At 41.9% G+C, this 15000-nt stretch overlaps 1 protein-coding gene across 1 annotated transcript in view; it reads right to left on the bottom strand.

The window, feature by feature from the left end:
- LOC123515855 (cadherin-87A-like) overlaps window positions 1–15000 on the bottom strand; it is an 83429-nt gene that overhangs the window by 62596 nt on the left and 5833 nt on the right. Inside the window, exon 2 of the mRNA XM_045274741.1 lies at window positions 4348–4412. Coding sequence (XP_045130676.1) covers window positions 4348–4412 — 65 coding nt within the window. The remainder of the gene's footprint in view (window positions 1–4347; window positions 4413–15000) is intronic.

Here is a 15000-nt window from a genome sequence, read left to right as displayed (position 1 = left end):
TTCCTTCCTTCCTTCCTTTCTGGTTTCTCTCCTTCCTTCCTTCCTTCCTGTCTTTCCTCCCTCCCGTCACTTCCTTGCACTGCGCTGACCGGTGACCCTTCCCTGCTGGACCGAATGTTTCCCGTCACCACCACAATCACCGTCACTGTTATTCACCAATGTATACTTCGAATGACCGTAACCGCGCTGTCCTCTTTGTCTCTCTCTCTCTCTCTCTCTCTCTCTCTCTCTCTCTCTCTCTCTCTCTCACCACTTTTTTTTACTATTTTTCTTTCACTTCGTTTTCTTAACTTTAAAGTGTTATTATCTATTTTATGTTTTTGTTTTTGTTTTTCTTCACTGCCATTCTTATGCACCTTAACTTCATGAACATTACACGGTAACTTCTCATTGTTTATTTTGGCATTAACTTCTTAACTTAACCGCCAAGTTCACTTCCCAACATCCGTTTTCTATTTTATATCCTTCAATTTCACAACTTTGCAAAAGCTGTGATGATTTTTCTGTGTAGCTACATTATCTTTACGACGATTTCTCAACTTCATTTCAGAAATTAAACCTCTTAACTCTACTACAACAACAACTGCTGCGTCTACTTCACTATTCCTATCACGCAACACATTAGTACTGTACCAGGGTCCATTTCTCCACTCTCCTCCCCACCTCCTCTCTCTCTCTCTCTCTCTCTCTCTCTCTCTCTCTCTCTCTCTCTGAATTTCATAACACCGCCGCACCCACTCACTGCCAACCTAAGCCGCATTCCGATCTTATTTTGTCTTTCACTTAGCCGACCTGCTCCAGTGTACTCGTATGATAGAAACCCACCAAGTATCACAACCCGGTTTTGCTCCTTACCGTGAGGACAAACTGAAGCGTGTCTCGTTTTCTAAGGGCAACATTCGCAGCATACCGTAGTAACTTGGCAGTCTTTTAGAGCTTATCAGTTTCGAAGTTGGAAGCAAATGCAAGCTCATCTCTCTCTCTCTCTCTCTCTCTCTCTCTCTCTCTCTCTCTCTCTCTCATTTGAAATTTTAAAGTAGCATAATATTCGTGTGCCTCATATCTTTTTTGTTTTCACTAGGCAGTATATAGATAAAAGGAAAAAAGGCAGGTTGATAATGGTAAAATTGGAGTGCAAGAGGAGAAGGAGGAGGAGGAAGAGGAAGAAGAGGAGGAGGATTAGGATTAGGAGGAGGAGGAGGAGGAGGAGGAGGAGGAGGAGGAGGAGGAGAGGGGAGGATAGAAAGAGGAAGGGAAGAACGAGGAAGAGGAGAAACATGAGGAGAAAGAGTAAAAGGAAGACCAGGAGGAGGAGAAGAAAACTACGAAAAGGAAGAACAGGAGGAAAAAGAAAAAAGAAGAGGAAGAGGCTTGGAACAGCAGGATCAATCTGAATTCTATAGTCGCCTGAGATACAATATTATCTCTCACAACATTTCCCAAGTGAGACGAAATTACGGAAGAGGCAGCAGAGGGGAAGGGGAGGGAATGGGGCAGGGACAGGTGGTGGAAGAGGGAGAGAGGAGAGGGAGGAATTGAGCAAGGGCTGGAGGGAGGGAGAGAAGAGAGGGAGGGTAGAGGAGGGAGACGAGTGTATATTATAGTAATCACAACACGTTGCTGAAACCTCATACATTTTTTTCTTTTTCTCTTATCCCAAGTGAGGAACATATAAAAGAATATCACAATGAATACTCCTATGGGACCTGTTCGCTTTCCTTGGCAGCTAATGACGTTACGGTGCGTGTTGCTTCATGTCAGTGACGCTAAATGGTGCAACTCAACTAAGAGAGAGAGAGAGAGAGAGAGAGAGAGAGAGAGAGAGAGAGAGAGAGAGAGAGAGAGAGAGCACAACTACAGCTACTGGAAATGTCTTGAAGTAACCGGTCAGTCCTTTTCTTTGCTGCAAGTGGTGTGTCTTTCCAAATAGTGTACGATGAATTTTGAAGGAGAGAACGAAGAACAGACTGGATTATACGCTAGGCAGATACATGAGAAGTAGAACAACAACAACAACAACAACAACAACAACAACAACAAAGAAGAGGAGGAGGAGGAGGAGGAGGAAAACTAAGAGTAGGATGACACCGACGAGGACGAGAAGAAAATAAAAAGAGAAAGAGAGAGAGAGAGAGAGAGAGAGAGAGAGAGAGAGAGAGAGAGGGGTAGTAAAACACGTCTGAAGGCTGCCTGGCACACACCTAAGGGAAAGGCATCTGGTATTGCCTGGAAAGAAAAAGTAGAAGAAAAAGAAAAGAAAATCAGGATCTCTTGTTGCTATCATCGATTCGCGTAATAACTGACATGACACACACACACACACACACACACACACACACACACACACACACACATACACGCATGCACGCACGCACACACACACATTCCTCCGGGCTGTGTGGGCTGAGTGAACGAGAATTTGAAATCTTTTAAACCCGAACTGCAAATTGAGACCAGAGAGAGAGAGAGAGAGAGAGAGAGAGAGAGAGAGAGAGAGAGAGAGAGAGAGAGAGAGAGAGAGAGAGAGAGAGAAATCACCTGTCCTCAAATGCCATGTCCCATAACAAACAGGACACATTAATGAACAGCAATGTCTGTTCCTTACGTGGTAATTTTTCCATATTACTGAGTAGGTACGGGATGTAAATCGAGGAGTTGTGACCTTGTTGTCCCGGTGTGTGGTGTGTGCCTGGTCTCAGACCTATCCGAAGATCGGAAACAATGAGCTCTGAGTTCGTTCCGTAGGGTAACGTCTGGCTGTCTCGTCAGAGACTGCAGCAGATCAAACAGTGAATTACAGTGAATAGTGAATATTTTCTTATCGAGTACTTCAGAAAGACCTAGGGCAACAAAGGAAGACAAACTGAAGGAAGCGGCAGCAGGACACCCACCACCTGCACTGTAGTATTCAGGAGAGTTGTGAAATGTTTTGTTCTCTATAACGAGGATTTTCATAAAAGCTTTGATTCTCATAGATGTTCTTTTCTTTTCAGTATATGGTGCAAAATATTTATCAATCATGAAAACCATTCTTGAAAACTCCGGTAACATCCACTTGAGTTTGTTACAAGTGGTGATGATTAGAGGCCGTAAGGTGCATTCCCTAGTATCCACTTCTACTAAAGTCAGGAGGTGCCGGGCGTGCTGCTCGTCCCTCGCCTTCCTCCAGGCAAGAACAAAACCTGTCTCGAGAAAGTTTTCCTCTGAACATTAACATTTGTGCCCCAGATTTGTACGCCCAGCAATGTCAGGCGAGTTTCTCTAGAAAAAAATATGCTTCCTCTTACCCACACTCCCTCCCATCCACTCTTTTTAATTTTTCCACTGCTACGGCACCTTAACTTCATAAAAGAGTTTAGCGAAAATTTTTATCATAATTTTGAAAAGGTGAGACTTAAGTAAAGAAGGTGGGCAAACGTTCTATTAATTCATTTCTAGAGCATATGATTTTTCTTTTTTTTTGTTTGATCGTTTTTTTTGTTTTCATTCAAAATTTGGTGTCATTAGCAAATAATGGTTTTACACGCACTAAATTTAAGAGTGTCGAAGAAGTTGCAAGAGAGAGAGAGAGAGAGAGAGAGAGAGAGAGAGAGAGAGAGAGAGAGAGAGAGAGAGAATGGGGAGGAAAACATAGAAGACAATTTGTGAGGAAGACGAGTGAGAATCCGCGAGACTATTATGGGAAAAACGGCGGAAGGAGGAGGAGGAGGAGGAGGAGGAGGAGGAGGAGGAGGAGGAGGAGGAGGAGGAGGAGAAGAGAAGAAGAAGAAGAAGAAGAAGAAGAAGAAGAAGAAGAAGAAGAAGAAGAAGAAGAAGAAGAAGAAGAAGAAGAAGAAAGAAGAAGAAGAAGAAGAAGAAGAAGAAGATGATGATGAAAAGTAGGAATATAGTAGTTTCAGAGTGTCATCTCCCCTCCCTTGCAAACAGTCGTGCACTTAATAACATGAACACACCAAGCAAACCGTCAACTAACAATGAAGCGTTGCAGTTCCTTTCCCTTCTTTCCACACAAAAGCTGTACCGCACAGAAGGGAGTTGATTAAATTTTTTCATTCATTACGACCACGAATCGCACCTGTGGGAACTTCCTAACTTTCAGGAAGTCTTAACCTCAATTCTGCTTCACAAGGGAGAGGGAAACAACGGTGTCCTCTCAAGCTGGCCGTACCGCTTCACAGGTGGAGAGCAAAAGCAAAACAAAACATCGTGGCATAAAGATTCATTATCTAAACGTTTGGGCGTCTTTCCATAACTTTCAACATGATATAGTAGGAATCATTAGAGTAACACAATGATTGAGAAGAAACCACATGTGTTGAAGTGTTAGCCGACTCAAAGAAGACTTACCTGAGAGGAGTGAGGCCAGCAGCAGCGGGACGAAGGGCAGGTGGCGGCATCTGGCTCGAGGCATCCTTCTGGGGAGAGGGACAAAAGGAAACGTTGATTACTCTGCTCGACTGAAGGTAAGATGGTCAGGTGAGTAAAATGTGTAATGGAACGGACGGAAAATCAAGAGACGTTCTGAAATAGCGGAAATAAAGAAGAATATATAAAAGAAGAACTAAAGATCACAACAATTACCATCACTGTCATCACTGCCAACAACAATAACAACGCTAACCAACACCACGCTTTCTTCCACGACATCAACGGGACAAAAGAATAAACAGAAATCAAAACAAGCAAGATACGACGCGGAACAACAAAACACCCACCACCACAAGACCAAAAAGGACACATGGTAACTAAACCCAAAGACACAACTACAACACTAACGAAGCCAACGCAACGATGGCAAAAAAGAAAACTGAGGCCAAAGAAAACTTAGACACCGTGACAACATTACAACATTAATAACCTCTCTAGTATGTAATAAGAAATTAATACACGCACCGCACATCATCTTGCACTTAATTACAGCATACCGAGAGAGAGAGAGAGAGAGAGAGAGAGAGAGAGAGAGAGAGAGAGAGAGAGTTTAACAATAGCTTCCTCCCTTCTGATTGACAAACAAATGGAATAGAAAGCAGGTAAAGAGATGGACAGGTAAACAGTCAGATAAACAGGTAGGCAGACAGACAAAGTGGCTCGGTAGAGAGAGAGAGAGAGAGAGAGAGAGAGAGAGAGAGAGAGAGAGAGAGAGAGAGAGAGAGAGAGAGAGTGTACTGTTATATGTAAGTCACAGTGATGCATACAGCCAGTAATAGCTTTCAGACTTTCCCGACGTTTGGATTCATTCAGTAACTCTCTCTCTCTCTCTCTCTCTCTCTCTCTAAACGGCTCGCTGGTTCGTTTAATTAAGGACGGTAGTAAACCTCCATTTGTTATATAATTTTGTGCTTCTCCTCCTCCTCCTCCTCCTCCTCCTCCTCCTCTTACTACTACTACTACTGCTGCTGCTGCTACTACTACTACTACTACTACTACTACTACTACTACTACTACTACTACTACTACTACTACTACTACCACTATTACAACTACTACCACTATTACAACTTCACATCTCCAGCAGCCTCACTTCCTTAATAAATCATCACTTCTAGGGGTCAACAATAGCTCGTTTTCTTTGCAAGTGACAGACAATGCAGGTGAGTTAGGGAGACCGAGAGTTCTTGTTGCGTCATTTGGCTGGGAGGGAAACGTGAGCCGTACACCACCTTGCACAAGTAAGCAGGTAAGAGTCATGTGGATTGTGTTACCTTGAATGCTCCGAGGCTGGAATCAAGTTAACGAGAGTAAGAGGGAAGTAGAGATGGTGGTGGTATTGATGGTGGTGTGTGGCTGTGTGATTGTGATGTGGTGGTATTAGTAATGGTGGTGGTGATGGTGATGATGTGTGGTTGTGTGGTGTGGTGGTGCTGATAGTGCAGTGGTAGTAGTACAGTGGTAGTAGTAGTAGTAGTAGTAGTAGTAGTAGTAGTAGTAGTAGTAGTTGTTGTTGTAGTAGTTATTGTAGTAGTTGTTGTAGTAGTTGTTGTAGTAGTTGTAGTAGTAGTAGTAGTAGTAGTAGCAGTAGAATTTCAAAAGAAGTGAAGTCTAATATTGTTTACGTTGATATAATTACCTATACGATTTTGCACGATACCTGTTTGTTATACTGTATGTTGTTTTGATGCAAGAACGTTCCGTATATAGACAATGTAGTTAGTGAAAGGTTGCATGTCTAGTGTGTGTGTGTGTGTGTGTGTGTGTGTGTGTGTGTGTGTGTGTGTGTGTGTGTGTGTATACAGTTAGGTAGGTTTTCTCCTTCACACAGTGCTGTGATGCCGTACAGCAAGTCGAGGTTTCAAGGTTGCGCCTGTGTGTCCTGACTTCCCAGAGATATAAAAATGAAATAAACAAAACATTCAGTGTTTCGTCAAGAAAGTGGAAAAATAATTAACTCTTTATCTAACAAATGGACTAACTAATAAACTAACGAACTAACGAATAAACTCAGCTAACCAACAAACCAACCAACAAACTAGATAACTAATGAAGGAAATATACGCATACAAACAAACAATTCTCGTATCTATATAGACATTCGTTACACATCACGATACCAACCCACGCCTGCCAACATGTTTCGGACAGTGCAGATTAACTAATTCTGGAGTAGACTTAATCAGGGACAATCCTCAAAGCGCCTGCCTGCGTGAGAACTTTTAGGCCGGGACTGTTGCTACTGGCGGTGGTTGTGGTGGTGATGGGAGTTGTGGTCGTGGTTGCAGTCGTCACGTAACGCAAGGTCAGGTCACGTAACAGTTTCACGTTCACGGTCTTCGTCTGGGTGAGCGGTTGACTGACTGGCTGGGTATCTGGCTGGCTGATTGGCTTACTGGCGGGTTGGCTGGCTGGCTGACTGTCTGTCTTAGTGTTTAGCTGCTTGGATAGCTGATTAACTGACCATCTTCTCGGCCAGCTGGTAGACTGATTGACTGAATGGTTTGCTAACTGGCTAGCTGACGATCTGTATAATTGTATAATTGCCGGTTTTATTTTATTATATTATTACTTCATTTATTTATTTATCTATTTGATTATAGCAGATGGTTTGCAGCAACACGCGAGGGACAAACTTTGCATCTCAAGGCCTGAACAAGATACTGTCTCTCTTTAATTGACCAAGCAGTTTTGAGTCACCTTCATATCTCTCTCTCTCTCTCTCTCTCTCTCTCTCTCTCTCTCTCTCTCTCTCTCTCTCTAGACATTTCTAAACTAAAAAGAGAAAGAAAGCATTTTTTAGTGAAACTCATTAAAAAATATGACAAAAACTAAAACCACATTGCTATTCTTTTGCCCGAAAACAAAGAAATCGCCTCGAGGGAAGACGAGGAAGAAAAGAAAACGAGAAGAAAGAATTTACAATGCACGCAACTTTCACCTCAGAGAAAGAATTCGCAAGGCAGGAAAATTAAATCAATGCAGCGAGAAAATTATGAGAGAGAGAGAGAGAGAGAGAGAGAGAGAGAGAGAGAGAGAGAGAGAGAGAGAATCACTATCAATGCGTGTAAGGAAACTAGACCATGCCTGACCATGACCGCCCTCAGCTAAGCGTCTGTTTGCATTTGAAGACTGGACTGGACCAGCAGAGGAGACGAGACTGCTGCTACACAACCTACTCTCGAGGCTCCTGACGCTGAATCAAGAAGAAGAAGAAGAAGAAGAAGGAGAAGAAGAAGAACAAGAAGAAGAAGAAGAAGAAGAAGAAGAAGAAGAAGAAGAAGGAGAAAAGGAGGAAAAGAGGGAGGGAGAAATTCGAGCAATAGAGATAAAAGTGCAGAACGAGGAGTAGGAGCCGGATGAGGTATACTAGAGAAGAACAACATCAACAGCGACAACAAGAAAGAAAGTAAAAAAAGGAAGGAAGAAAGAAAAAAAGAAAGAAAGAAAGAAAGAAAGTAAAAGAAAGAAAGGAAGGAAGAGAGAAAAGTAAAGAAGAGAGGAAGGAGGAGGAGGAGACGAAAGACAAGAAGAACAACAACAAGAATGCAAACCATCATCGTAACAACAACAACAACAACAACAACAACAATAACAACAAAAACACAAACTACTCGTAAACACCGATAAGCGGCAGAAATCAGTGAGACTATCACGCAATCAGCAACAACAAAGTGTGATCCGTGGGAAAGACGAATCCCACACCGACTAATGGACTGAAGAAGACTGCTCACGTTGTTGTTATTGTTGTTGTTGTTGTTGTTGTTGTTGGTGGTGGTGGTGGTGGTGGTGGTGGTGGTTGTGGTTGTGGCGGTGGTGGTGGTGGTGGTTGTGGCGGTGGTGGTGGTACTGAGTCGATAATGGATTTGTACGGAAAGACGTATGATTGTTGATAAAATAGACAAATTGATAGATGGACAGCTGGATGGATAGCTACAAAGATAGATAGATAGATAAATAGATAGAAGACAAATATATAGATGAACACAGCCAATACGTTGTTCTTTATGAGATTGGTTAGAAGAAAAGTAAAGATAGAAAGCTAGACAAACAGACATGCAGACAAACAAATATATATAAACAAACAGAAAAAAATATAGATAAATACACAAACAGACCGATAGATAGACAAATAAATAGAAAAATAGATAAACTGAATGATAGACAAATAGCAAGACCCGATCAAACATAACGCACAACGCAGATAGATAGATAGAAGGATAGATAAATAAATATACAGAAAGATAAATAAATGAAATGATTGATGGATAAAGAGACAAACAGCAAGACTCAATCAAGCATAACAAGCGACATACTCAAGGCTTTCTGGGTCACTTCTTTTGTGCATCGTCTTCCGCGGTCTGAATGCGAATGGCGGGGAGTCAAGAGAGATTAGAAGTGAGATTTGTGAACGTCCGTGATAGAGCTGGAAAGAGAAATGTACGGTATGCAAGGTAAATAAGGAAGCACGTAGATAGATAAGGGTATCCGGTAAATTGCTGAAAATCGATTGGGCGAAAGTATATCCATAGAAATCAATAGGTCGAAAAATAGATTACCGAAATATCAAATGCCCGAAAGATAAGAATATAAAGAAATGAATAAAATAGATAAATAAATACAAAAGTGATAAAAGTTGTATTTGGTCTCCTATCAAATAGTGACAGTAGTATAAAGCATATCTCTCTCTCTCTCTCTCTCTCTCTCTCTCTCTCTCTCTCTGTTATTCAGCTGTTAGGTGACCTTTTCCGGCCAACAAGAGAGAGAGAGAAGCAAAAGAGAGCGACTAACTGACACATGAAAAGGCCAAGGCTATTTCCTCGCTCCGTTCTATTTCCAATCTCTCTGTCTCTCTCTCTCTCTCTCTCTCTCTCTCTCTCTCTCTCTCTCTCTCTCTCTCTCTCTCTCTCTCTCGTCAGTGTCGCTTTCACGTCTTTTAATTAATTTTCTTCATTAAGTCTCAAATCTTCCTCTTGTTATAAGACTTGTACTCTCTCTCTCTCTCTCTCTCTCTCTCTCTCTCTCTCTCTCTGTGGTAACGAAGAGCGGGATCTGTAGGAGGGTCGATTTGTCTTTTTAATGGTCTGCGTCTCGCCTACACGGACGCACGGGAAATCTAATGAAGAAAAAAGAAAAAAGAAAAACAATACTGAAAGAAATTAAGTGCCGAAGTTACAAAGATAGACACACACACACACACACACACACACACACACACACACACACACGGCAATGTAAGTCGAGGATGTGTTAAGCTGTGTGCCGAAGGTGATGCCGTGACGAAAGTGATGAAAACGGTGACGCAGAGAAAGAGGAGGAGGAGGGGTAGCTGGAGGAGTAGGAGGAGGAGGAGGAGTAGGAGGATGGGGAGAGAAAGGGAGCATGAGAAACCCCTGAAGGCTTGATCGTCTTTCCCTGCAGGGTGTGAAGGAGGAGGAGGAGGAGCAGGAAGGATGTGCAGTGTGATTATAAATTAAAGATACGTATTATGTGCACAATATTACTCTCTCTCTCTCTCTCTCTCTCTCTCTCTCTCTCTCTCGCATGGGGGCGGAGAAGCGGGTAGCAGCAGCAGCAGCAGCATCCAAGGCCAAGAATGGGTATGACTCACGACTCGATTCTCCTGCCCAGCCACCACCACCGCCACCATCACCACACCTGTTACTCCCTCACCACCATCACCACCACTCACCACCTCCATTACTCCTTATTGCATCTTTCATCACCATCTCTCGTTCCCTCCTTCCTTCAGTCTCTCTCTTTTCTCAATAGTGTCTCCATCCTCTCGTTCACCTGATATCACCACCTGTTGTTCCCTTCCCTTCCCTTCCCGCGCCTCACCTTCACCTGCTCTCACACTTTCATCACTATCCTCTCCTTCAGGCATTTCCTTCTTTGTTTTCCTTGATTCTCCTTTTTAAAAACCTTCACCTTCAGAAACAATCATGATCATCGCTATTCATACTATTTAAATCTACGTATACTCCTGTCACATTTTTTTTCTTTTTTATACTTCTTTTCCTTCTTTTATATTTTGTGTTCTTCCCATTTTCTTCCTTTTTTCTCCTCCCCGAATTCTCTCTTTTTTCCTACTTTCTTAAACTCTTAGTCATATTTGTATACTCGTTTATCTTTCCGTTTTCTTTCTTCTTTGTGTCTTTGTGTTTTTCTTGTTTTCTTCCCTTAGTCTCTCCCTCCATTATACTGTATCTCTTTTCTTACTCTCTTCAAACTCTTAATCATGTTTGCATACTCGTTTATTTCTCCTCTTTCTTTCATTTTTGTGTCTCACCATCATGATCACTAGTATTTAAGACAACACTCTCTACCACACCACCACCACCACCATCACACCTTCCTATCACCAGCTCACCTCAATTCGTCCATCTGCAACTGTATACGTTCTATTTGCTGCATTCAATCTGTTCATCGCTTGACTAACTTTGCTCACACCTCTCACTCACGCAACCACACCCATCAAACCTACTCTCCTTCCTTCATGCTCCTCTCTCTCTCTCTCTCTCTCTCTCTCTCTCTCTCTCTCTCTCTCTCTCTCTCTTCTTATTATCACGACTTTCAAAAATCCTTACTCTTTCTCACTGTCTTCCTCCTCTTCCACACTTCTTCCCAGCCCCCTCCCCATCCTTTCTCTTGTCCTTACTCCCCTGCTTCCTCGCCACAGCTGCGACCTCCAACACTCCCGGGCGTGGTCTTATGGAGTGCAATCTGATCAAAACAAGGCGGCCACAGCGAGCGGACCTGAGCTCACGACCGAGGCCAAAGCAGAATCGAGAGGAGGAACGAGGATTATTGGATATTCCGAGATGATAATAATGATGATGATGATGCGTCTTACTATTATTATCATTATTATTATTATTATCATTTTTGAGAGCTGGAAATTCATATTTTTCTTAGGTATTTCTTCCGTGTCGTAAGTAAATTAAGTCAATCAGTCAGTCAGTCAGTTACTTAGTCAGAGAGTAAGCAATGAATGAATCAATGAATGAATGAATGAAGAAAGAAAAGAAAAGAGGAAGGAAGGAAGGAAGGAAGGAAAGAAAGAAAGAAAGAAAGAAAGAAAGAAAGAAAGAAAGAAGGAAGGAAGTTAGGGAGGAGGATAGCAAGAGAGCAACAAACTAATCAACCAAGAAAGAAAAGGAATGAAAGAAAAGGAAAAAGAAAGAAAAGTAACTGAATTATGTATGTAAGTACAGCACGTAAACACATTCCTGGAAATCAGTATCCGAGAAGCTTTTACCAAATTACTATATAATACATTAAGAAAGAAACTGAAGGGAATCATATTCATGTTTCTTTATCAATTTCCTGGTGCGATTTATTGATTATTGTGCAGCAGAAGCGAAGAGAGAGAGAGAGAGAGAGAGAGAGAGAGAGAGAGAGAGAGAGAGAGAGAGAGAGAGCAAAGAAGTGGTATGCAACACAATGCACCACGAGACTGCAGGTGAATGCGTACAGTCACATGAACACAAGCAAACTTTCATCCCATGCAATGCGCGCTGAGAGAGAGAGAGAGAGAGAGAGAGAGAGAGAGAGAGAGAGAGAGAGAGAGAGAGAGAGAGAGAGAGAGAGAGAGAGAGAGAGAGAGAGAGAGAGAGAGAGAGAGAGAGAGAGAGAGAGAGAGAGAGATGGGGGGGCGAGGAGGATTTGCTACGGTATATTCTCACTAATATGGAGGGCCCGTTGCAAAAGCGTATCTCACGTATTCTTGACCCAGTGTTCCTTAACCTTTCCTGACCTCAGCACCTCCTGTAGTCAACTCTAAACAGTCCAGCTTAGTAGTGCGGACCTTTTACCAAAGTGTGGAATGTTTGTACAAATTCAGTGCTCATCATCATACTAAAATGTATCGCCACACTTGCAGGCGAGGCTAAAGACCACACAGTATTCAGAAACGCTTCTGTGCTGCACAACAACTACTACATTCAAGAGCTCCTAGTTAAAATTCCCTCAATCTTTAAGTCTGCTTTTTTTTTTCCTTCTTCTTCTTCTGTTTTTACGTTTCTAGGGATATGGTAACAAAATTTATCTTAGAGTTAAGCGGAAAAAAGAAAACAATATTTGGAACTAGGCTAATCATCTCCGTAGCCTTGGAAAATAGTCATAGTTAAGAGGACAAGACTTTTCAGAATACTTGTCTAAAATCTATCAAATCAAGCACTACACTCCTTAAAAAAAAAAAAAAAAAAAAACATGCAATTGTAATCCTTGCGAAGAATCCTGAAATTGTACCGCCATATATGCAGTAGTTCCCACCACCACCTAAAATTGATTTCAGCATCTGAGGTTAAGAGACACTGACGCTTTTGACTCTCATCAGGGTTATCTTTAAAGGTCATGGCGGTGAAAAGTCAGGTTCTCACAATAATTATCTCCTAGCGATGGTGTAGGATAATTACTAAACCATCACTAAGAACATGAAACAAGAATTTTGATCTGATGCTGCTGTAAGATGCGGAGTTAAGATAATGAAGTACGTGGATATGCCATTCCGGATTACTACTATACTACTACTACTACTACTACTACTACTACTACTATTACTACTACTACTACTACCAGAAACTAATACTACTATGGACTCTATAATGCCCTGAGAACTTACTTAAACAGTAAGGGAGAAAAAATACAACAAACCCCTAACAATAGAATTCTTCACACACACACACACACACACACACACACACACACACACACACACACACACACAAAAGGAGAAAACCACATGTATTGAATCAAATGTAGACTTAAACCTATGAAAGTCTAATAAAACAGAAAACAATGGAAATGGCAGATGATTGACACGTAACAAAACAAACGAGAAATCAGAAATTGACAAAAGGTGTCTCTCTCTCTCTCTCTCTCTCTCTCTCTCTCTCTCTCTCTCTTTTGGTAGCGACCACTTGAACGCTTTGTTATTAGGTTTCAACTCCATCACTGCAACACGGAGTCTGGTCACGCTTGCCCGCCAGTCACAGGCCTGCCATGCGTTCTGAGAGAGAGAGAGAGAGAGAGAGAGAGAGAGAGAGAGAGAGAGAGAGAGAGGGGGAGGTTATTCGTATAGGTGTAGACTGCAGATGATAAAATTAGTTTCCAAAAAGATGAAAGAGGCGTTTTTTCAATTTTTACATGGATTTTTTTAATTATTTAAAGAATTACTGTAATTACTGATGTTATTAGATTTAAGGCATTATTATTATTATTATTATTATTATTATTATTATTATTATTACTATTGTTAGCATCATTATTGTCATCATCATTATCATCATCATCATCATCATTTCGGTAATATAGCAGTTTTTGTGTCGTGTCTTCTTGAGGTTGACAGTATTGTTGTGACTGCAACTTCTCACGTCATGAGTTTTAGAATAGTAGCTTGCTTTTGCTGGTATAGAGAAAGTATCTGATCAGTTATGGCGACTCCTAACAGATGCAAGAAACCCGAAGAAGAAGAAAAGAAGAAAAAAAAAAAAAAAAAAAGAAGAGAACAATACAGGAAGTATCAGGAAGACTATAAAATTTCTACATGACTTTTAATGGCAAATTCACCTCTCTCTCTCTCTCTCTCTCTCTCTCTCTCTCTCCACATGCCTCGTAGTTGAGCTGTGCTGATTCGAAAAAAAAAAAAAGCGTTAAACCTCTTCCGTTCTTTGCGTCGAGTTTAAACTTTGCTACAGGAAGAACTTGGGTGAGTGGTTATGTGGGAGGTAATAGGAGGAAGAGGAGGAGGAGGAGGAGAAAGGAGGGTGGGGAGAAGGGAGGGAGGTAATGCCGGTTTGCTAGTGGGTCAGCGGGGCGGAGGAGGCGGTCGGCGTCCCTCTCTCTCTCCCTTACCTTCCTTCCTCCTCTTCCTTCTCCCTCTTGCGTTCCGTGGTCATTGGTCCGCCATGGAACGCCGTCACCGCCACTCACCAGCATGCCACTCCACACCATATTGCAACGCTTATGTAGGTAATGACTATGAAAAACAACGAAAGAAACAACACTTGTGTACATTCAACTTGAGTGAGCCTTAGAAATTATTATTTACCATCTCGTGGAGGGAAAAAGAAGAAAAAAAAATAGAAAAGTTGGGTCTTAAAATGTGATGAACCGAAACATTTGAGTTAAAAAACATTCCTGACATTTCCTTTTCTTCTTCTATCTGACACACACACACACACACACACACACTACAGATATTTCCTATCCCCATCGGACAACACACTCAATATTCCCTGAAGTGTAACGTAAGTCCTTCTAAATGGTCGCCAAACACACGCATCCTCGCGGCACCAATAGGAACTAAACAGCAGAGCAGAAGTGAATAGAAACCACCCGTTGAGAGTCTTCATAACAGTAAAAATGTTTAGGACCGCTCATAGTAGATAGATACTCTTAGCTCCTGACCTCCACTTGGTGAATCGGGGAGGGAGTGGCAGCAGATGGCCGTGTCCGAATCCCTGCCTTCCAACCATCTTCTAAACCAACATCTCTTAACGAAAGAAACATACTAATACTTCCACACAACTATTATAATCTAAAACCATTCCTGTATTATTTCTAGCA

Source organism: Portunus trituberculatus, chromosome 40 (genome assembly GCF_017591435.1).
Source record: "Portunus trituberculatus isolate SZX2019 chromosome 40, ASM1759143v1, whole genome shotgun sequence".
NCBI lineage: Eukaryota > Metazoa > Arthropoda > Malacostraca > Decapoda > Portunidae > Portunus > Portunus trituberculatus.
The sequence above is the reverse complement of the archived record's forward strand: the minus strand, read 5'-3'. Positions and strand labels throughout refer to the sequence as shown.